This window comes from Tachypleus tridentatus, chromosome 3 (genome assembly GCF_004210375.1).
Source record: "Tachypleus tridentatus isolate NWPU-2018 chromosome 3, ASM421037v1, whole genome shotgun sequence".
Classification (NCBI taxonomy): Eukaryota; Metazoa; Arthropoda; class Merostomata; order Xiphosura; family Limulidae; genus Tachypleus; species Tachypleus tridentatus.
This window is the reverse complement of record NC_134827.1, coordinates 102169986-102195689: the sequence shown is the minus strand read 5'-3', so window position 1 is coordinate 102195689 and position 25704 is coordinate 102169986. Positions and strand designations below refer to the sequence as shown.

General features: G+C 31.9%; 1 protein-coding gene across 10 annotated transcripts; it reads right to left on the bottom strand.

The window, feature by feature from the left end:
* Nucleotides 1-997: 997 nt before the first annotated feature.
* LOC143247630 (uncharacterized) lies at nt 998-22850 on the bottom strand. Of its 10 annotated transcripts, none has more exons than XM_076495981.1 (6): nt 22172-22850; nt 14736-14814; nt 8901-9110; nt 7477-7604; nt 5064-5214; nt 998-1196 (listed from the first exon to the last, which is right to left on the bottom strand). In XM_076495981.1, exons 3-5 carry the CDS (start codon nt 9043-9045, stop codon nt 5071-5073), a joined length of 417 nt encoding a protein of 138 aa, XP_076352096.1. In that variant the 5' UTR covers nt 9046-9110; nt 14736-14814; nt 22172-22850; the 3' UTR covers nt 998-1196; nt 5064-5070. The 10 variants fall into 10 exon arrangements, with proteins under 10 accessions (XP_076352096.1, XP_076352102.1, XP_076352097.1 ...); XM_076495978.1 differs by lacking the exon at nt 998-1196 and adding an exon at nt 2005-4119; XM_076495985.1 differs by lacking the exon at nt 998-1196 and adding an exon at nt 2005-4119 and having other exon boundaries at nt 22243-22258.
* Nucleotides 22851-25704: the final 2854 nt, after the last annotated feature.

The following is a 25704-nucleotide window of genomic DNA, read 5'->3' as shown; positions in this document are numbered from 1 at the left end:
AGCACAAAAATACTAGAGAGCTTTATGCATTTTTCACAGATTGTTATTTTGCTTCATCACATGAGCAGTCACTCTATGTTTATGGAAGTAGAGTGACTGGACACAACTCGAGATCACTGTTGATGGAATTGGTTAATTGGCACACAGTTTGATGTTTGTTGCACTTTCCAAGTAGGCCCAATTATCTTATCTCTCAGTTGATTACTATAATACTCCCTAGTGGTAGACACATGGTTCTTAAAAAGCCACTTGCAACAGACTTTGATGACAGGTGTCTTTGTACAGCAAACAAAATGATAATTTATTTGTTAGAAGTGATCCAGATGAATGAGCAACAATCACTGTTGTAAGGAGTACCATAAACAATGCTGCAGAAATTAAATCACTTTTACTGTCAGGTGCATGCATTCAGCTTGTCAGGAGTTTTGTCTTAAAATTCTCAACAAATGAGCTTTGTTGGTGTTTAATATTGGGACAAGGCTATATTTTAATGGACCTATTTTAAAATTCACTAGTTTATCTGTTCCTTTCCATCAAGTTAAAAGAAGCTGTGATTCATGCATTAGTCTCTGGGTGTAGCCAAAATATCTCATTTCTGCATGCAATGGATTTTTTCTTGTATTAAAAGATAATTGTTCTAAAAATTTAATTTCTGAACACAATCCATAAAAACTGTTAATCACATTTCATAGTAATATTCTTTTATGCTTAGTTATAAAAAACAAATGACAACAAAATAATGCAGTTCCAACTTAAACTTACAACAGCTCTGAAGTACATATCTGTAGACGTCTTTCATTAAGTAAGTTACTCTTTTAAGATATTTTTTTATAAAATTATTTGCAACATAAGACTATACAGAAGACTATACTATACATAATAGTAATATTCTTTTATGCTTAGTTATAAAAAACAAATGACAACAAAATAATGTTCCGACTTAAACTTACAACAGCTCTGATACATATAGTTTATTAAGTAAGTTACTCTTTTAAGATATTTTTTTATAAAATTATTTGCGACATAAGACTATACAGAAGAACGTTGCTAATAAATATTTAGTATTTCCTGCATGCTTAATGAATTTTTTCAGTGAAAACCTATTTCCAACGTAACCTTTGCCATCATATTACAACTAGTCATCTTCGTTATATCTTGCTTTGTTTTTTTTGCCTGCTCGATGATTAGTCGACGACCTGAAATAAAATTACATCATAGCGAGTGTGGATGTAACATAGCAGAATCGGTTCAGGTTCTTTTACTATTATAAAATCATGTTCTTTAAACACTGAACAAACTTGTGTTTTCATGTTTAATTCTGCTTTAGGTTTACTTGTGAAAATATTGATAAAAAATTACTTGCTGTTTTGTAGAGGCCAAACTAACACAACATATAAGCTAAGATACAATTGTACTAAACATTCAGTGTTTGTGCATTCGACAAACAGTTATTTTTTTATTAATTTATGTCATTTTGTTTGTAACGTTTCTCTTGTGAGATACAGAGAAATTTAACACTGATTAGTTTATCAACTTTATAAACTACAAAAATGATAGTTAAAATTTAAACATTTGGATTAACTTGCATAAGATAAATAATTTATCCTAAATTTCCAGGTGTCTTTTATTTAGCACATTCTTATGGCAAGTTAATGAACTGACCACGACAAGAAAATTTAACATAGTAATTCAGTGAATAAAACCACATCAGATTAATCTAATCAGAGTTTTTAGTTTAGTTTTAACACCATTGATAAGGGCATGACATTAAACTAGATTAAATTTGATCAAATACCTTCAGCTTATAAGAAAATTTTAAAGTTTAGCATCTACTGATTGGTTGTTATTTTGTTTTTCTGTGCAGACTGACACACCTGAATCTTTGCACTCTGTCCAACACAGAAGATCATATCTCAGGTTTTATTGTTGTGAGTCCATACACATATTACTGGTGGGTATTCAAAATCCAAAGATGTAATGAAATATACATTAAAATATTCTGAATGCAATAATAAGTTCTGACTTTTATTTTAGTTCCAACATTCCATCCTTACGACTTCTTATAGTCTGATTTTATTAGTGAGGTCTCTAACGTCAGAATATTAAACAAATACAGAAAGGTTTGAAATAACAAAGTATATAATTACAATTAAACCACTTTTGATATTTAATAAAACAAGTTACAAAATATCTGACTGAATATTATTTAAAATAAATATGCATCAGACCATCCTCAAAACTGGAGAAAAAATGTTGCCTACAATTCCCGATTTACCATCTTTATTTACACAAACTATAGTTAGCTTGCACTAAAATGTACAAACCTGCAGTACACAGAAGTCAGATGTGTTACAAAAATATTTGTATTCCAGATATGTTTGTGAACTGACATAAATCTGACAAGTCGAATTGCAAGGTGATGTTTATGTGAATAATAAAAATATTTGTGTCCATCGTACAGTTCATGTAACCTCTAAAACCAATGACATACTTATGTACAGTTGGTTTTGTCATCCTCATATATTGCACATGGTATTTACTATCCTGTACTATGATATGTCACTAAATAAGTAATGTAGGTTAAATTAATAGTCGATAAGTGATATCAAATACGTAATATTTTTTAAAAGATCGTGGAATAAACACTTTGACCCACATCCATGGCTGTAATGGTAAAGAATACTGCCCAACAATAAGAGTGGAGAGACTACATATTTTGTATACCTTACTGGCTTTTCTGTTTAGGTTTGACTGTACACGACTGTAGTTTGGGTTTAAGTTTTGATGGCATTCCTGAGGATTTTTTGTGTGTTTGCAAATACTTTGGTGACATTTTGAAGTTTTGTTTAATTAAGAGTAATGATCAGGTATTCAGTTTCTTTCAAGTGTATTTATAGCTTGGAATTGTCCATTTATTTGTTTGGGTTTTATTCTTTAATGAGTATTATAAACCCCCTTACATTTTAGTGCTATTTTTGTCCCCATTAACCCTCTGAATGCTGGTAGATAAAGTGTACGTATTGTGAGTTTTTATGGAGTTATGTCGAAAAATTCAATCAAATTACTTTATAATCATTATACGCTAATAAACGTGGCACAAAACGTATATATAATATTAAAATTTGGTTTATTAACTAGGTTTCAGTTTCAGAAAGAAATATGTAAATAACATCTCAATCTGTGCCCTTAAGCATCGTGTATCACACTTATTTGTTTTAAATTGGCCATTTTCAATTTTCTAATCACCCCTATATGATGTCTCCAGTTTAAACATTTACAGTGAAGATATTACTATGGCATAGTGTGGTTTTATAGCATCCACTTTCTTTGATATACACCAGAAAGGCAAACCCACTTGCCAAGCCTTCCTTTCACATTCTATCATTAACAAAATATCAGTAATTCTCTCACTCCAACATTTGATCTTGAGTTATTCATGACCAATGGAAAAATGAGATTTAAAGTTACTGATTGTTGAACGAGGCTGACTCATTCTAGTGACAGTGTTTAGATTACTCAGCCAATAGATTCATTGTTTTAATCACTGAATTCACATCAACAGGGTAAGTGAAGTATTTTAAGATGTTCATACCTCAATTAGAAAGTCAGTTAAATAATAATAGTTGTAGGACACTGTATGCTTTGTGCATGTTATTAGTTTGTACTTTACTTGCATATATGAAATAAATAAAAAGTTATTTTATGTACTTCTATCATCAGTACAAAAAGGACTACATTCTATAAGATGCTGAGAATGAAAAAACAAAAGATCAGACATAAATTCCTTGTTTCATCATGAATAGTTTTACCCATTGTTAAAAGGTCACTAAAATCTAAAAATGAGAAATTTGTGCAGTTATGTAAGAAAAACCTGAATTAAAATAAGTCCAATTAAAACATTTTTCATAAGAGCAGCACGTGCACTAAGTAATTCACATGCACTACGTAATTCAATAAACTTGAGTTAAACGTTCACAATATTGTGTACAGCTTGTTAAACAGATTTAATAGTTAGAAATGGCTCAGAGAGTGATTGAATTAAATAAAAACAAGCGTAAACAGCAATGCACATGAGGCGATTTAAACATCTGCAATCTTCTGTTGCAACAGGTAATCATTCTGGAGAGACAAAAGAAAAAAATAACTTAGATTCGTTTCATAATTTCTGTGATTGTTACAAGATCTCTCAAATGGACCTGTTCCCTTTAGTGTTAGGATAGAGAAAATAACACACAACTTATAAAGTTTACTATATGAATGAAATTTAGAAATTATGAGATGAAACAAGTGTTTTTAATGTTAACATGAAGACCACCTTGTATTCAGACTAGAATGAGTCTGAATCACGTTCTGACTCCATAAATTTACAGTCAAATATTTCATAACAGTACCTTATTTAAAGTATGACTTATTTGCATATAACACTTGTAATGTTTATTAAAAGTCTGCCAAATTTCACGAAGATATAATTATTTCATTAAAAGCTATGGAATGTGTACTTTCACAGTTATGTGATGGTTTCTACTTAAGTCAAAATAACCAAGGTTACATTTAAAAAATTCCATTAACAAAGTAGAAACAATAAAGTTAACAAAAAACCAAAATATTAATCCTTTAAGTTAAAAACAATAATTCATTATATCATATGATATGTAACCCAGTCCAGTGGTTCCAAACAAATAGTCCATGGACCCGCACTGGTAAACAGAAATGTGTTTGCCTACCCTGGAAACTGGGAGAAACAGTGATTACAAATAAGTTTTCAATAATCAACAAGTTAAATTCTATTTAATTTTTTCTGAATAAATATTCATATTATTAAAAATTCTAAATTTTCTCAAATTTGTTTTTACAACCCCGTGTTTGCATGCGTGTGATCACATATTCTGTGAACTTCATATGTTTTAGTCAAATACTAAACTAGCTTACATACTTATTGTAATCCATGAGTCTTTATGGAGGTTTGATGGAACCACTGCCCTAGATCTGTAAGTTACCAAAGTATATCAAAGGGTGAAAACAAAGCTAGAAACTCAGCAAAAGCCATCTGGTGCAGAACTTACTTTCAGTTCACGTTGCAGAATGCGTGGACTCATCTATCACAGACATCTCTTCACTTAAGCTTTGAGTAACATCTTGAAGTTTTTCTGTCTGACATTGTAACATTTCGAGACTTTTCTCAATTTTTTTATTTAAATCAAAGAACTGCTTTACCTGAAAAACAAAATTAACTAAATCATCTTCTTGCTAAACAAAACTAAACAAATTTATTATATCTTAACTAACTTACAATAGTATTACGAAATAACAACCGATTAGATTTTTTTTTTTTTATATAAATGTTTATTGAAGCCAAAATCACAAATATCAACTGTTCACAGGACAGCTGGTACAGGTATTAACACTTTTACTGATAAAGCAGAAAACAGTTTGTACCCAGACCAGCTGTCATGAGTTACATTTTTACTTCAAGTGGGCTTCCCGTTATCACAAATTATTCACAAAATTACAATGATTATGATTTATGGTTGGAAATTTTCACAGTAACCATTTCTAACTGAGGTTACTTTTCCCTAATGTGTAGATACTAAAAGTACGAAATGACCACGTGCAGAAAGAGTCATTTAAAATTTTTTATAACGTGCTACAAACTAGTAAAAATGTGCCAAGCAGATAACTGTTATCCTTTAAAAAACATTTCTTTGAAGAAACACCTTCAGTAACGAAGTTTTTCTCAAGTGAATTATAAACCAAAAACTAAGAACCTAAATGAAAAAAGTGAGGCAGAAAACAAATTTGCAAGTTCAATTCTTGTCTCCATTTTATCTATTAATTACATAAATGCCCAACTTACTAAAAAATGATTTCTAACATATGGCAGAAGCCCAGTAAAAATTAAATTGGTAAATTATGAAACCTTGTTTAAAAATCTTGCCAAGATCCATTAATTAACTATTAATTTCAAGTAGTAAATGACAAAACTGATAAAGCAATAAATTATTTATGTATGCATAATTAAAGAGACTAATTACTAGTGGGCCAAAATATCAGCTTTTCTACATCAAAAACTCTACTAACAGTACCATACATGCTACATGTAAACACGCTTAGAGTTTCTCAGTCCTGTTGTATCAGATTTGATGAGTTGAGTTATATGACTATAATAATTGATAGGTAAAAGCTTGATATAAATACATTCCTTTTCAGCTGGCATGACTGAATATTTATAAACATCCATATCTTCATTATGGTTACTCTCATTCACTTTTATAAAGTCTGGGACACAATTCTCAACTCTAGAGGTATTTGAGCAAAAACCTCCAAGGGTAATGATCCTACAGTTTAGGATCACAAACTAGATCCTACAGTTTCTAATATATAACTAACTTTCCAATCATACCTTCTTCAGAGCTTAAGTAACATTTTTTTTTAACAGCTATTTTCATATTCTGATTGGGAAGATATTTCCTCATGAACTCGAGGAATTCTTGAACTATGATGAAAACAGAACCACCAACAGCTTCTCTAACATCCTCACAAATGAAAGTTGAAAAAATATGCAAAATGATTTAGTTGAGAAAGAGAGAGAATTAGATGGTTGTTTCACTGGGCCACCTGATCTGGTTGTCGTCATTTTCAGACCCAAATAAAATTATTCACTCCTTTATTACAATGCTCTTTGTTAGAACCTTCTAACGTAACATTTTCACTTGACCAACACTTTTTAAATACTAACTGCTACCAAAGATTATAATTACGGCAGTTAATTACAAAATACTTCAATTATTAGTTAAAAAGAAATGAACTTTAACTTACCAGTATAAATAATATCTTTGACTCTCTTTCAAGTCATTTTCTTTATCCCATTCAAACCTAACTTAACCAGTCCCTAACAAGGTTTGAACAATATATCCTAGCAAATTACTAGCCTGCTCATATGGAACCCATAAAATTATCCTATCCACCCACACCAGAAATCTAACTGGTTCACCTGTTAATCCAGACACAGCCCTGATAATCAACCATTAATTCATACCTCCTACTTCAAGTTCTTTACTGGCATCTCAGTTAGTGATTCCACATTTTAACACTCCTACGAAAAGACGTTTCTAGTCCTGATTTCTCCAAGCCCATTCCCCTGGCTGTGGTTTCGCTAGATAGTAGATAGGGACAGTGGGAATCTCGTTAATCCATTCATTAATGGATTTAAATGGCAATTTCATTTAAATACAAAATTATTAGCCTAATATTAATAACCTTTCAAGTTGCTCTGGAACCTATTAGGCCCCACTTTTCGTAGGAGTGTTAAGGAAACATGAAATCAAAATGATTGTCCAATTCTCAGAAGATCTTGACTTCAAGTATTTAGTCATTTGAAAACAAACAAAATTCCATGGTTTGTTTCCCTATTAAGGTCATTTATAATAAGTCATTTATATATTAAAATTTATATAAAAGGTCATTTTAAAAAAGTACTTTTTGAAATGCCTCCTCGGGTTCTACATCACTTTCACTGAAGGATGATGAACTTTTGATCGGACTATCGACTGTATCTTTATTTTCAAGTTCACTCTGGCTGGACGTATTCAGAAGTCCAGAGCTTTCTGCAAGTACAGGATAAAGGAAGCATTAAACTACTTTTTCACAAGTCACAGACAAAAATTAAAACTCATCGATTTCAAGTGTTAAGGTAACTTGACGAAATAGTTTGAAACTTGAAATAAACTATCTAAAGACTATGTAGCTTCTCAAAAATATCTTATTTTTATTGGAGATATTGGTATAAAATTTTGGCTCTGAAAATTAAAAAAACAATTCTTTATAATTTGTTTGAGAAATGAAAAACACTTTCCATTAAAAGATTTTATTTTATGTGACAAAATTTCACTTTGTTTCAATTCTAAAAACAACAAATCTAGTTTTACACTCTTTATGATCACAACAAAAACAACTTTTTTACCAAAATTATAAACGAGTCCAATTTTCTTTACTGTTAATGGTTTAATTTCATACGTGCGTTAACTTTGAAACACATTTTTTTATATCTATTTGTTCTTTCTTTTTCATTTTGTTTCTGTGATTTACTTTGTCCATTTAAGTACTTATTTATACCAATGTGGCCTTACTGGCAAAAAGAAACATACAAAGGCTGAGAGTAAGTTGATCTAAGCTAATCTTATCTCATTCCACACAGACACAAAATTTCTTATTATATTGAAAAATCACAATTCAAATGTAATATAAAATGATAAAGTAATAAGTTAAAAAAATGCATTACAATTTTGTTGAAAGGTGTTCACAAATATATATTCTACAAGAAACACATCACCAAGTCAAGCTTTCAATACTTTCTCTCAATCTCTACATGAGTTTCCACTGAAATGAAAGCCATGGTGATTCATACAGATTAAAGTTACAGGGGAAAAATATCATTATGTGTTTATATCACAAACCTATGACTTCTTAAAGCCTCAGGACTGAGAAATAGACAACTATATCACCATGATAAGTGAGTTTAAAAACAAAATGGATAAAATCAATAAAACTACACTTACGTTAAAGTTACAAGTTTCTATTTTATTAAAAAAAAAACAACCAATCTTCCTTCTAGTGGGTTATAAGTCCCAAAATACTAAATCAGGAAATGAATAAATAAGATTCTTAATGAATCCATTTTAGACATATTAAAAATAAAAATTTGGAAAATGACTACATGTTTATATTTTTTTCATTAATTTAGTTGGACCCATACTGGCACCAAATAATAAAACAGAAATAACATGATATTTTATTCAGAATGTAACAGATCACAGAAATGTCTCCAGAAACTATGCATCACCACAACTAAAATACTACTTCTGAGCAGACTTCACGGTGATAAATAATAACAAAATTCTCACCTGATAGAGAATGTGAATACAGGGATATTGGAGATACGGATATTACAACGTCGTCCTTTGTAACATTTTCTAAATCTCTCAAGATGTCACCAGCTGGTGGAATTTCAGGACGAGATGGTAACTGAGTTTTTTTCCACGTAAACATGACTTTTCTTCAAACTGTAAAGATGTTCTATTGTTCAGCTGAAGTAAGAGTGACTACAATATGCACTGAAAAAAAAAGTGAAATTTGGAAATACAATATGCTGCTTTTATGAATAATTATAAATTCTTAAAATTCTATATACTTCTCAAAACTGGAAATAGTATTCAGAGAAAGAGAGGAAAATATAATATAAAAATTATTATAAATGTACCATAAAATGGTAGTTTAACAGTTTAGATAACTAAATCTGTATCTTATATATGTAACAACCAGAGAGGTAAACAACATAATCTGTTCATTTTAACTAAAAGACAATTTCTGTAGTCACATATTCTGCAATACAGTGTATAAAAATCTTGCTTTATCAGTTTGTGAATTTTTTTTGTTTTCAGAATCAAATGAGGTATATTCAGAGGGTACATGTTGAAGAGATTAAGAAAAGACCAGTTAACTGGATTGAGGACTATTTGTTTTTTAATTTTGGGCAAAGCTACATGAGGGCTATCTGCACTAGCCATCCCTAATTTAGCAGTGTAAGACTAGAAGGAAGGCAGCTGGTCATCACCACCCACCGCCAACTGTTGGGCTACTCTTTTACCAACAACTAGTAGTAATGACTATCACATTATATTGACCCCACAGCTGAGAGGGCGAACATGTTTGGTTTGATGGGGATTCGAATCCACGACTTTCAGATAACAAGTTGAATGCCTTAACCCCTGGCCATGCCAGGCCATGGATTGATGATGATGGGTGGGTGGGTATGAAAGAGAGCAAAATGTTGTTATTCATGAAGTTCAGTCAAACTGGACATTTGTTACCAGTGGTGTGCTGGACATTTGTAACCAGTGGTGTGCTTTGGGAGTCTGTGCTGTAATCTAATAAGGTAAGCTAACAACATTAAGTTCTTTGGTATTTCAAGCTCTACTGTAATCTAATAAGGTAAGCTGACAACATTAAGTTCTTTGGTATTTCTAGCTCTACTGTAATCTAATAAGGTAAGCTGACAACATTAAGTTCTTTGGTATTTCTAGCTCCACTGTAATCTAATAAGGTAAGCTGACAACATTAAGTTCTTTGGTATTTCTAGCTCTACTGTAATCTAATAAGGTAAGCTGACAACATTACATTCTTTGGTATTTCTAGCTCTACTGTAATCTAATAAGGTAAGCTGACAACATTACATTCTTTGGTATTTCTAGCTCTACTGTAATCTAATAAAATAAGCTGACAACATTAAGTTATTTGGTATTTCTAGCTCTACTGTAATCTGATAAGGTAAGCTGACAACATTAAGTTCTTTAGTATTTCTAGCTCTACTGTAATCTAATAAGGTAAGCTGACAACATTAAGTTCTTTGGTATTTCTAGCTCTACTGTAATCTAATAAGGTAAGCTGACAACATTAAGTTCTTTGGTATTTCTAGCTCTACTGTAATCTAATAAGGTAAGCTGACAACATTAAGTTCTTTGGTATTTCTAGCTCTACTGTAATCTAATAAGGTAAGCTGACAACATTACATTCTTTGGTATTTCTAGCTCTACTGTAATCTAATAAGGTAAGCTGACAACATTAAGTTCTTTGGTATTTCAAGCTCTACTGTAATCTAATAAGGTATGCTGACAACATTAAGTTATTTGGTATTTCTAGCTCTACTGTAATCTGATAAGGTAAGCTGACAACATTAAGTTCTTTGGTATTTCTAGTTCTACTGTAATCTAATAAGGTAAGCTGACAACATTAAGTTCTTTGGTATTTCAAGCTCTACTGTAATCTAATAAGGTAAGCTGACAACATTACATTCTTTGGTATTTCTAGCTCTACTGTAATCTAATAAGGTAAGCTGACAACATTACATTCTTTGGTATTTCTAGCTCTACTGTAATCTAATAAGGAAAGCTGACAACATTACATTCTTTGATATTTCTAGCTCTACTGTAATCTAATAAGGTAAGCTGACAACATCACATTTTTTGGTATTTCTAGCTCTACTGTAATCTAATAAGGTAAGCTGACAACATTACATTCTTTGATATTTCTAGCTCTACTGTAATCTAATAAGGTAAGCTGACAACATCACATTCTTTGGTATTTCAAGCTCTACTGTAATCTAATAAGGTAAGCTGACAACATTACATTCTTTGATATTTCTAGCTCTACTGTAATCTAATAAGGTAAGATGACAACATTAAGTTCTTTGGTATTTCTAGCTCTACTGTAATCTAATAAGGTAAGCTGACAACATCACATTCTTTGGTAGTTCTAGCTCTACTGTAATCTAATAAGGTAAGCTGACAACATTACATTCTTTGATATTTCTAGCTCTACTGCAATCTAATAAGGTAAGCTGACAACATCACATTCTTTGGTATTTCTAGTTCTACTGTAATCTAATAAGGTAAGCTGACAACATTACATTCTTTGATATTTCTAGCTCTACTGTAATCTAATAAGGTAAGCTGACAACATCACATCCTTTGGTATTTCAAGCTCTACTGTAATCTAATAAGGTAAGCTGATGACATTAAGTTCTTTGATATTTCTAGCTCTACTGTAATCTAATAAGGTAAGCTGACAACATTAAGTTCTTTGGTATTTCTAGCTCTACTGTAATCTAATGAGGTAAGCTGACAACATTACGTTATTTGGTATTTCTAGCTCTACTGTAATCTAATAAGGTAAGCTGACAACATTAAGTTCTTTGGTATTTCAAGCACTACTGTAATCTAGTAAGGTAAGCTGACAACATTACATTCTTTGGTATTTCTAGCACTACTGTAATCTAATAAGGTAAGCTGACAACATTACATTCTTTGATATTTCTAGCTCAACTGTAATCTAATAAGGTAAGCTGACAACATTAAGTTCTTTGGTATTTCTAGCTCTACTGTAATCTAATAAGGTAAGCTGACAACATTACGTTATTTGGTATTTCTAGCTCTACTGTAATCTAATGAGGTAAGCTGACAACATTAAGTTCTTTGGTATTTCTAGCTCTACTGTAATCTAATGAGGTAAGCTGACAACATTAAGTTCTTTGGTATTTCTAGCTCTACTGTAATCTAATAAGGTAAGCTGACGACATTAAGTTCTTTGGTATTTCAAGTTCTACTGTAATCTAATAAGGTAAGCTGACAACATTAAGTTCTTTGGTATTTCTAGCTCTACTGTAATCTAATAAGGTAAGCTGACAACATTACATTCTTTGGTATTTCTAGCTCTACTGTAATCTAATAAAGTAAGCTGACAACATTACATTCTTTGATATTTCTAGCTCTACTGTAATCTAATAAGGTAAGCTGACAACATTACATTCTTTGATATTTCTAGCTCTACTGTAATCTAATAAGGTAAGCTGACAACATTACATTCTTTGATATTTCTAGCTCAACTGTAATCTAATAAGGTAAGCTGACAACATTACATTCTTTGATATTTCTAGCTCTACTGTAATCTAATAAGGTAAGCTGACAACATCACATTTTTTGGTATTTCTAGATCTACTGTAATCTAATAAGGTAAGCTGACAACATTACATTCTTTGATATTTCTAGCTCTACTGTAATCTAATAAGGTAAGCTGACAACATTAAGTTCTTTGGTATTTCTAGCTCTACTGTAATCTAAGAAGGTAAGCTGACAACATTACATTCTTTGATATTTCTAGCTCTACTGTAATCTAATAAGGTAAGCTGACAACATCACATTCTTTGGTATTTCTAGTTCTACTGTAATCTAATAAGGTAAGCTGACAACATTACATTCTTTGATATTTCTCGCTCTACTGTAATCTAATAAGGTAAGCTGACAACATCACATTCTTTGGTATTTCAAGCTCTACTGTAATCTAATAAGGTAAGCTGACAACATCACATTTTTTGGTATTTCTAGATCTACTGTAATCTAATAAAGTAAGCTGACAACATTAAGTTCTTTGGTATTTCTAGCTCTACTGTAATCTAATAAGGTAAGCTGACAACATTACGTTATTTGGTATTTCTAGCTCTACTGTAATCTAATGAGGTAAGCTGACAACATTAAGTTCTTTGGTATTTCTAGCTCTACTGTAATCTAATGAGGTAAGCTGACAACATCACATTCTTTGGTATTTCTAGTTCTACTGTAATCTAATAAGGTAAGCTGACTGACATCACATTCTTTGGTATTTCTAGTTCTACTGTAATCTAATAAGGTAAGCTGACAACATTACGTTATTTGGTATTTCTAGCTCTACTGTAATCTAATGAGGTAAGCTGACAACATTAAGTTCTTTGGTATTTCTAGCTCTACTGTAATCTAATGAGGTAAGCTGACAACATCACATTCTTTGGTATTTCTAGTTCTACTGTAATCTAATAAGGTAAGCTGACGACATTAAGTTCTTTGATATTTCTAGCTCTACTGTAATCTAATAAGGTAAACTGACAACATTACATTATTTGGTATTTCTAGTTCTACTGTAATCTAATAAGGTAAGCTGACAACATTAAGTTCTTTGGTATTTCTAGCTCTACTGTAATCTAATAAGGTAAGCTGACAACATTACATTCTTTGATATTTCTAGCTCAACTGTAATCTAATAAGGTAAGCTGACAACATTAAGTTCTTTGGTATTTCTAGCTCTACTGTAATCTAATGAGGTAAGCTGACGACATTACGTTATTTGGTATTTCTAGCTCTACTGTAATCTAATGAGGTAAGCTGACAACATTAAGTTCTTTGGTATTTCTAGCTCTACTGTAATCTAATGAGGTAAGCTGACAACATTAAGTTCTTTGGTATTTCTAGTTCTACTGTAATCTAATAAGGTAAGCTGACAACATTAAGTTCTTTGGTATTTCTAGCTCTACTGTAATCTAATAAGGTAAACTGACAACATTACATTATTTGGTATTTCTAGTTCTACTGTAATCTAATAAGGTAAGCTGACAACATTACATTATTTGGTATTTCTAGTTCTACTGTAATCTAATAAGGTAAGCTGATGACATTAAGTTCTTTGGTATTTCTAGCTCTACTGTAATCTAATAAGGTAAGCTGATAACATTAAGTTATTTGGTATTTCTAGTTCTACTGTAATTTAATAAGGTAAGCTGACAACATTAAGTTCTTTGGTATTTCTAGGTCTAATGAGATATTGATATACTCAGACTTGTGAAGATTGTTCACAACAGCTTTCATCTATCAACTGGTCAATTTTCTGCAGCAAAAGTGAATTTGTCAGTAGCAAGCTTACTTAGTGAAAAGTGGAATAACAGAGCTTATAGGCAGATGCACAAGCAGGAACCAAGTGCACCATAAGATCTAACAGTGATTGTCGCTATTTCAAAATTACTGCAGCACCACAGAAGAAGAGTATTTTATGTAACAACTGCAGCAGAATTGTAGCAGTTGCCATATCTCTATACTAGTAAATGACTTGGATAAATTGGTCAAAATAGTCCATGAAAAGTCCTTAATTATAGTAACTGAAAAATAATACATTAGATTATCATAATTTGTATCATGTTTACTGTAGAATGGAACTGATTCATAAATGTGACTAAAGAACTGGATGTGTTGTAAAACAGCTCATTCAAGCCTGCAAACAGCTAACAAAACTCCAAGATGTGTTTATAATCATATTGATTATAAATTAAAACATTACATTTTCTTTTTATACTTGCTCATTACTGAAAATGAAAGACTCACACATCTGATCTTTGACCTCCTTTATAATCCTGTCTGGTCTTGATACTTTAAAGATTCAGTCTTTCAGTGAAGAGATTGCCTTTTGAGGATACCATTAAAAACAATCAAATAGAATTAGAATACCAACAAAACACACACCAAACAAATCAAACAATCAAATAGAATTAGAATACCAACAAAACACACACCAAACAAATCAACATTGAAATCAGAACTAAATGAGGCACTTAAAAGTTATAATGTTTGTTTGTGAGATTTTTTTTAGAAGTTGAGTGGAAAAGGGTGGGATAAAAGGGGAATAATAAAAAAAGTAAATGAAAAGACATCAAAAAATAAAGAATACATCTCACCCTGGAACTACATGGAAAATCTTTAATAAAGAATACATCTCACCCTGGAACTACATGAAAAAACTTTAATAAAGAATACATCTCACCCTGGAACTACATGGAAAATCTTTAATAAAGAATACATCTCACCCTGGAACTACATGGAAAAACTTTAATAAAGAATACATCTCATCCTGGAACTACATGGAAAAACTTTAATAAAGACTACATCTCACCCTGGAACTACATGGAAAAACTTTAATAAAGAATACATCTCACCCTGGAACTACATGGAAAATCTTTAATAAAGAATACATCTCGCCCTGAAACTACATGGAAAATCTTTAATAAAGAATACATCTCACCCTGGAACTACATGGAAAATCTTTAATAAAGAATACATCTCATCCACCCTGGAACTACATGGAAAATCTAATAAAGAATACATGGAACTACATGGAAAATCTTTAATAAAGAATACATCTCACCCTGGAACTACATGGAAAATCTTTAATAAAGAATACATCTCGCCCTGGAACTACATGGAAAATCTTTAATAAAGAATACATCTCACCCTGGAACTACATGGAAAATCTTTAATAAAGAATACATCTCACCCTGGAACTACATGGAAAAACTTTAATAAAGAATACATCTCACCCTGGAACTACATGGAAAATCTTTAATAAAGAATACATCTCACCCTGGAACTACATGGAAAATCTTTAATAAAGAATACATCTCACCCTGGAACTACATGGAAAATCTTTAATAAAGAATACATCTCACCCTGGAACTACATGGAAAATCTTTAATAAAGAATACATCTCACCCTGGAACTACATGGAAAACTTTAATAAAGAATACATCTCACCCTGGAACTACATGGAAAATCTTTAATAAAGAATACATCTCACCCTGGAACTACATGGAAAATCTTTAATAAAGAATACATCTCACCCTGGAACTACATGGAAAATCTTTAATAAAGAATACATCTCACCCTGGAACTACATGGAAAATCTTTAATAAAGAATACATCTCACCCTGGAACTACATGGAAAATCTTTAATAAAGAATACATCTCACCCTGGAACTACATGGAAAAACTTTAATAAAGAATACATCTCACCCTGGAACTACATGGAAAATCTTTAATAAAGAATACATCTCACCCTGGAACTACATGGAAAATCTTTAATAAAGAATACATCTCACCCTGGAACTACATGGAAAATCTTTAATAAAGAATACATCTCACCCTGGAACTACATGGAAAATCTTTAATAAAGAATACATCTCACCCTGGAACTACATGGAAAATCTTTAATAAAGAATACATCTACACCCTGGAACTACATGGAAAATCTTTAATAAAGAATACATCTCACCCTGGAACTACATGGAAAAACTTTAATAAAGAATACATCTCACCCTGGAACTACATGGAAAAACTTTAATAAAGAATACATCTCACCCTGGAACTACATGGAAAATCTTTAATAAAGAATACATCTCACCCTGGAACTACATGGAAAATCTTTAATAAAGAATACATCTCACCCTGGAACTACATGGAAAATCTTTAATAAAGAATACATCTCACCCTGGAACTACATGGAAAAACTTTAATAAAGAATACATCTCACCCTGGAACTACATGGAAAAACTTTAATAAAGAATACATCTCACCCTGGAACTACATGGAAAAACTTTAATAAAGAATACATCTCACCCTGGAACTACATGGAAAAACTTTAATAAAGAATACATCTCACCCTGGAACTACATGGAAAAACTTTAATAAAGAATACATCTCACCCTGGAACTACATGGAAAAACTTTAATAAAGAATACATCTCACCCTGGAACTACATGGAAAAACTTTAATAAAGAATACATCTCACCCTGGAACTACATGGAAAAACTTTAATAAAGAATACATCTCACCCTGGAACTACATGGAAAAACTTTAATAAAGAATACATCTCACCCTGGAACTACATGGAAAACTTTAATAAAGAATACATCTCACCCTGGAACTACATGGAAAAACTTTAATAAAGAATACATCTCACCCTGGAACTACATGGAAAAACTTTAATAAAGAATACATCTCACCCTGGAACTACATGGAAAAACTTTAATAAAGAATACATCTCACCCTGGAACTACATGGAAAAACTTTAATAAAGAATACATCTCACCCTGGAACTACATGGAAAACTTTAATAAAGAATACATCTCACCCTGGAACTACATGGAAAAACTTTAATAAAGAATACATCTCACCCTGGAACTACATGGAAAATGGAAAAACTTTAATAAAGAATACATCTCACCCTGGAACTACATGGAAAATCTTTAATAAAGAATACATCTCACCCTGGAACTACATGGAAAACTTTAATAAAGAATACATCTCACCCTGGAACTACATGGAAAAAATAAAGACTTTAATAAAGAATACATCTCACCCTGGAACTACATGGAAAAACTTTAATAAAGAATACATCTCACCCTGGAACTACATGGAAAATCTTTAATAAAGAATACATCTCACCCTGGAACTACATGGAAAAACTTTAATAAAGAATACATCTCACCCTGGAACTACATGGAAAAACTTTAATAAAGAATACATCTCACCCTGGAACTACATGGAAAACTTTAATAAAGAATACATCTCACCCTGGAACTACATGGAAAAACTTTAATAAAGAATACATCTCACCCTGGAACTACATGGAAAAACTTTAATAAAGAATACATCTCACCCTGGAACTACATGGAAAAACTTTAATAAAGAATACATCTCACCCTGGAACTACATGGAAAATCTTTAATAAAGAATACATCTCACCCTGGAACTACATGGAAAAACTTTAATAAAGAATACATCTCACCCTGGAACTACATGGAAAATCTTTAATAAAGAATACATCTCACCCTGGAACTACATGGAAAATCTTTAATAAAGAATACATCTCACCCTGGAACTACATGGAAAATCTTTAATAAAGAATACATCTCACCCTGGAACTACATGGAAAAACTTTAATAAAGAATACATCTCACCCTGGAACTACATGGAAAAACTTTAATAAAGAATACATCTCACCCTGGAACTACTGGAAAATCTTAATAAAGAATACATCTCGCCCTGGAACTACATGGAAAACTTTAATAAAGAATACATCTCACCCTGGAACTACATGGAAAACTTTAATAAAGAATACATCTCACCCTGGAACTACATGGAAAAACTTTAATAAAGAATACATCTCACCCTGGAACTACATGGAAAATCTTTAATAAAGAATACATCTCACCCTGGAACTACATGGAAAATCTTTAATAAAGAATACATCTCACCCTGGAACTACATGGAAAAACTTTAATAAAGAATACATCTCACCCTGGAACTACATGGAAAAACTTTAATAAAGAATACATCTCACCCTGGAACTACATGGAAAAACTTTAATAAAGAATACATCTCACCCTGGAACTACATGGAAAAACTTTAATAAAGAATACATCTCACCCTGGAACTACATGGAAAATCTTTAATAAAGAATACATCTCACCCTGGAACTACATGGAAAAACTTTAATAAAGAATACATCTCACCCTGGAACTACATGGAAAAACTTTAATAAAGAATACATCTCACCCTGGAACATGGAAAATCTTTAATAAAGAATACATCTCACCCTGGAAAATCTTTAATAAAGAATACATCTCACCCTGGAACTACATGGAAAACTTTAATAAAGAATACATCTCACCCTGGAACTACATGGAAAACTTTAATAAAGAATACATCTCACCCTGGAACTACATGGAAAACTTTAATAAAGAATACATCTCACCCTGGAACTACATGGAAAACTTTAATAAAGAATACATCTCACCCTGGAACTACATGGAAAATCTTTAATAAAGAATACATCTCACCCTGGAACTACATGGAAAATCTTTAATAAAGAATACATCTCGCCCTGGAACTACATGGAAAATCTTTAATAAAGAATACATCTCACCCTGGAACTACATGGAAAATCTTTAATAAAGAATACATCTCACCCTGGAACTACATGGAAAATCTTTAATAAAGAATACATCTCACCCTGGAACTACATGGAAAATCTTTAATAAAGAATACATCTCACCCTGGAACTACATGGAAAATCTTTAATAAAGAATACATCTCACCCTGGAACTACATGGAAAATCTTTAATAAAGAATACATCTCACCCTGGAACTACATGGAAAATCTTTAATAAAGAATACATCTCACCCTGGAACTACATGGAAAATCTTTAATAAAGAATACATCTCACCCTGGAACTACATGGAAAATCTTTAATAAAGAATACATCTCACCCTGGAACTACATGGAAAATCTTTAATAAAGAATACATCTCACCCTGGAACTACATGGAAAAACTTTAATAAAGAATACATCTCACCCTGGAACTACATGGAAAATCTTTAATAAAGAATACATCTCACCCTGGAACTACATGGAAAATCTTTAATAAAGAATACATCTCGCCCTGAAACTACATGGAAAAACTTTAATAAAGAATACATCTCGCCCTGGAACTACATGGAAAATCTTTAATAAAGAATACATCTCACCCTGGAACTACATGGTAAATCTTTAATAAAGAATACATCTCGCCCTGGAACTACATGGAAAAACTTTAATAAAGAATACATCTTGCCCTGGAACTACATGGAAAACTTTAATAAAGAATACATCTCACCCTGGAACTACATGGAAAATCTTTAATAAAGAATACATCTCACCCTGGAACTACATGGAAAACCTTTAATAAAGAATACATCTCGCCCTGGAACTACATGGAAAATCTTTAATAAAGAATACATCTCACCCTGGAACTACATGGAAAAACTTTAATAAAGAATACATCTCACCCTGGAACTACATGGAAAATCTTTAATAAAGAATACATCTCACCCTGGAACTACATGGAAAAACTTTAATAAAGACTACATCTCACCCTGGAACTACATGGAAAAACTTTAATAAAGAAGACAAAAATTCAGTAGTAATAAAAAGTGGAAACTTAAGGTTCTTGTAACATAAAATCCTGCACGTTGAACTTAAAAACAAATTAAAATACATAAATTTACAGAACGTGAAAGAACTAACAAATAATTCCCAAGAACTCACAACACACAAAACATTACTAAAATCTAATGAACATCACTAACAATACACAAAATGTCCAAAACTTAGTTACACAACACAACGAACAAAAATAATACCCAAACTACAGCTCAGAAACATATATCACAAGCTTCTTCACTGATGATGACCTAACTAACCCAGATTTGCATGACGCCCCTGCTACTACATGCAATATTTTTATATAACTTTTGTTTTATGTTCTTAATTGTATATATAAAGATTTATTTTATTTTTCATTGGAAATGAGATTAATGTGATATAGAGGTTTATTGTATTCCTTAGTTAGCTGTACCCTCTGCCACTGACTACAGTTTCACCTATTCAAGGCTCATCAACACAGTTTGGATCAGCAAACCAAAGAAGTACAGTTAGGCCTCTTATAATGATATCGTATATATATTATGTTCTTCATTATTCTTTGTTTGATAAAAATCTCACAGCACCCCTAACAACTTGCTTGGAAACCACTCTTACATTAACCACACAAATAAAGAAATTACAGGTAATTTATAAACATGCCAGATAATAAACACCAAATTGCCAAAAAAATCTGAACTTGTTAAACTTAGTTTGATTAATCCCTAAAAGATGAAAATACAATAACAAAATTTTGGTACAAGTTAAATTGACTACCTCAAAATAAAAAAAAAGTCCAATATGAAAAAACAAAACAAAAAATAAAAAACAAATGGGACAAAAAACAAATCTGTGGGTCTATATATAATTATTAATTTTGTACAGGAAGTAAAAAAACAAATTAAACATAACATCCAAGGAAAAATACATGGTTTAAAAACTCAAAATATGAATTGGAAAAATAATGTGAAAAGAATGAAACAACCACACGATATAAATCACAGGACACAGTAGCAATCATGAGAAGGAAAAACAATACACACAAACAGAAAACAAACAAGAGTGTGGAGAAATTACAAACTAAAAGTGACAAATCAATATATATATATTGAAAAATAATATGTGACACTGGACTAATAATAGATGGAATATAGATTTTGGTGAAATTTGTAAAGAAACAAGAGAGATTTTTCTCAACACCAGTAAAAGATAGAATATTAAAAACTATTAATTATTAACAAACAAATATTAAACTTAGAAGCAACATAATCCAAATCGTTAGAAAGCACATGCTACATAGTGGATCGCAGTAAACATTTTTGTAAATTCTGTGACATGGACAAATTCATATTTAAATGAAAACATATGGCAACAAAAACCAAAACAAGTATCAAAGAAAGATTACTTTACATCTAATATATTATAATACTTATGGATTAAAAATATTCAAACTGTAGAAATAGTTTTAAACACATAATAATCACATACACAACCACAAAAACAATAACAAACATAGTTAAAAATCACCACAAAAATACAATATAAATTTTTACACAAGTTTTTTTTCTTAATAACACCATAGGTTTTGTGAAAAATAGTGAAAAACAATGGCCTAGAATGCAAGCCAAAACAAAAGCAACAAGCCATAGCATTAAGAAAAAACCATCATACAAGAAAAAAATACAAAGACAATAAAAAAACAAATTCTCAACTTATTTTCTAGTTACATTTATTTCCAAGGGAATATTAGCAAAATATAAAAGTTAAAACGTCAACAACATGGCATTTGTTGAATCTTGTGCAAGGAGAAACAATGTCACGCAACATGTTTGAAACCCATTTACCCTGGTTTTGTAGTTAGTTTGTAAAACATGTTAATATTAAGCCTATTCGTTATTATATTTTGTGCAAGTACGAGAACCAGTATAACTTACACCACGATAAACATTGAACTATATTTAGTTACAAAATTGATGCACAAATAAGAAACTTCATAAAATAATATAGTATACTACAATATACGTACGACTTATAAATTGCAAAAAGCTTAGAATGATAAAACTGCATCAAAATATTCCATACTGGGTATGTACTAACCCTAAATTCACCAACGAACTACATATTTTGTATTTAAAATCGTTGCCAAAAAATAAACAAACGATACCCTAGTGGAAAGAAATTCAGAGAAAAAGACAGTATCACTTAAGACTTCTACTTAACGCACTGTTTAATATCTTTGTTTTACAACGTCGTAAAGTATAAATATATATATATCATTTGGAATTAAAAAGAAAACGATATATAGTTCATTTTCTATTTCGCAAAGAAGTTCGCGAGGAGTCCTCCAGTGGCTCAGCGGTATGTCTGCGGACTTACAACGTTAAAAACCGTGTTTCGATACCTGTGGTAGGTAGAGCACAGATAGCCCATTGTGTAGCTTCGTGCTTAATTCAGAACAACAATAACAGCTACGCGAGGGCTATATACGTTAAACATTTTAATTTAGCAGTGATAGATTGGAGGAAAGACAGCTGGTCAACACCACCCACAGTCAAGTCTTGAGCTACTCTTTTACCAACGAATACTGTGAGTGACCGTAACTTTATAAAGTCGCTTGGCTGAAAGGGCAAGCATGTTCGGCGACAGTGATTCGAACCCGCGACCCACAGATTGCAAGTCATACATCCTAACCACAAGGCCATTCCAGTCTGAAAACAACACATCATTATTTGTCGTTTTTCATAGTTCGTAGTCCGTACTGAAAGGATAGTACAAGTTAAAGAAAAGAAAGACCTACATAACCCATGTAATTAAAAAACAAAAAAAATACATACAACACTTATTACAACCTATATTTCATCATTACGTTTCATCAGGATTAGTACAAAAACTAATAAATTGTTATACATGACCTGGTGAAACATGGCTTTCTTTGTCTGTTTGTCGTTAAGAGCATATCTGCACTATAGGTTATCTATGCTGTGCCAGTTACGAGTATCGAAACCCACTTTTTAGCGGTATGAGCCCTCAAACTTACTAGTGAGCAACTGGGGGTCATAACATAGATTACAATAAAAATTTATGCTTAAAAAGTTACGATAAAATCTGACAAAAATCATACAGTACACAGATTATTTGCTTTTCTATATAACATCAATAAGCATCGTCACCTCTGAGGAAGTTGCAAAATTTATGTTGTAACATTGTGTTACCAAGAAAAAAAACATTTTTGTTTTATTTTTGATATTATAAATTGGAAAGTTTATCAGATTTTTAAAAGATTATCACTTCATTCAAGAATACTATACGTATTATAATAGGGTTTCTTTACGTCGACTTAATCTTTTCTTGCTGTTGTGTAGTTTTGGTGATTTTTTAAGGACCTCTGCTGAGTAAATAAATTCACTACCTCAACATAATTTATTTTTAAAATGTTCTCTTGTGATATATATAAGAAAATTTAAATATATGTTATCTGACCATTTAGTTATTTTTCTTTCTATATGTTTCCATATAAAAAAGAAGGAAAACAAAAGTTATGAACACTCAAACATGTCATAAAATGTGCAGTTAAATGAGCAGCCAAGTAAATGCTTTCAAACTAGCCACTAGATGGCGCCATTACAAAACTCTTATACTTGAGAAAAATACGAAACCCTACAACAAAAGCGCTTTGGAAAAGCAGACTTTTGTCCAGCGGGTACAAATTAGGAAGCTCTCCTGTTATATGGTTTCTGAGTTTTGTTTTTAATTAATTTTTTGTAACCCGTGTGTTTTCATAAGATCATGAAGTTCGCTTGAAGAGAGACGGAGTAGACGTCATGGTAATATTGGACTCTTGGCTGATGTCGTACATCGTTTTTTTTTCTCTCTCTGTGTGTAGATATATATATGTAGCAAATACATTAATTCGCTAATTTAGGAACACATTTGTGTTTCTAGCAATCACTGATTATTTAATAACACGTTTACGTCTTTAATTAAAGTAACTATTCAAATCAAGTACAGTATTTTGAAATACATTTCAATTATTCATCTACTGCAAAGAGATGTCAAAATTTTGTCTGTTTTTTTTTGTGTGTGAACTCGAAGCTACACAACAGATTATCTGATTCATGCTCACCTTAGGGATAAAACCTCGATTTTTAACGTTGTGAGTCTTCAAATATATCGCTGAGCCATAGGGAGAGAGTACGAAAAAACAAAAGATAAACGAAACGTTGGGTTCAAAAGGGAAAGAAACCTCCGAAACTGCGTCTGGTTGGTCATTCCTGTTTTTCTAACACTATATTGAAACAATAAGAAAATTGATCAAGAACCAATTATACGGTGGTCCTAAAAATATTTCAGTCTAACATCTCTATGCTACTTCGAAGTTCGTAACACACACACATAAAGAGTATGTGTCTCTTGGAACTTGTTTCAAAGATTTTTTATAATGTTTCACTGTGAATTTATTAATTAAAAGTAAGTATATTTTAATAGTGCTCAGTTTGATGTGGAACGTACTTTAAAGTGAAATAGTGTAATGCCAAAACAACAAATATATGGCTTCCATTTCTTAAGATCTTAATTTTCTCCCAATTCTCCGACAGAGGGCCAAAGATTGCTTGTTTTGAATTTCGCGCAAAGCTACTTAAGGGCTATCTGTGCTAGCCGTCCCTAATTTAGCAGTGTAAGACTAGAGGGAAGGCAGCTAGTCATCACCACCCACCGCCAACTCTTGGGCTACTCTTTTACCAACGAATAGTGGGATTGATCGTAACATTATAACGCCCCCACGGCTGAAAGGGCGAACATGTTTGGTGCGACCAGGATTCGAACCCGCGACCCTCAGATTACGAGTCGAACGCCGTAACACACTTGGCCATGCCGGGGCTGAGGGCCAGAAAGGTAATTGGTTTATCTGATATAAACAAATGTATTTGTGTACCAGTGTGGTTGAATTTGTGCAATAATATCATTTGTATTATGTGATATAGCTAAATAAAATGCAAAAAAGGAAGTAAATATAGGAAGGTTTAATATCAATCCTCCAAAAACAAAGCCAACAAGACAGTAAAGATGGCATTTGCTCACCCCTACATAATAGCATAGGCACAGTTTTTTTTTTTGTGTGTGTGTATGTTTTCTTATTGCAAAGCCACATCGGGCTATCTGCTGGGCCCACCGAGAGGAATCGAACCCCTGACTTTAGCGTTGTAAATCCGTAGACATACCACTGTACTAGCGGGGGGCTGTTTGTTTTTGAATGTTTGTAAAGCTACACGAGGGTTATCTGCGCTAGCCGTACCTAATTTAGGAGTGTAATACTAGAGGAATGACAGTCATCACCACTCACCGCCAACAATTGGGCTTCTCTTTTACCAGCGAATAGTGGGATTGACCGTCACATTACAGTGTCACCGCGGTTGTTTGGTGGGGCAGGGATTCTAACCCGTGACCCTCAGATTGCGAGTTGAGCGCCCTGCACTAGACACTGTATTAAAATGTAAGAGACAAACACTAGATCAATTTAGTAGTGATTGAATAGTTATATGTATTGCTACATGTTAATTC

Bases quoted from the DNA above. Each gene is read 5' to 3' on its own strand.
- LOC143247630 (XM_076495987.1), bottom strand. From the start codon at position 9,045: ATGTTTACGTGGAAAAAAACTCAGTTACCATCTCGTCCTGAAATTCCA. The intron at 7,605-8,900 runs GTGAGAATTTTG...CTGTACTTGCAG, and splicing joins GTATTCACATTCTCTATCAG to AAAGCTCTGGACTTCTGAAT. The intron at 5,215-7,476 runs GTACTTTTTTAA...TTTGTTTTTCAG, and splicing joins CCGAGGAGGCATTTCAAAAA to GTAAAGCAGTTCTTTGATTT.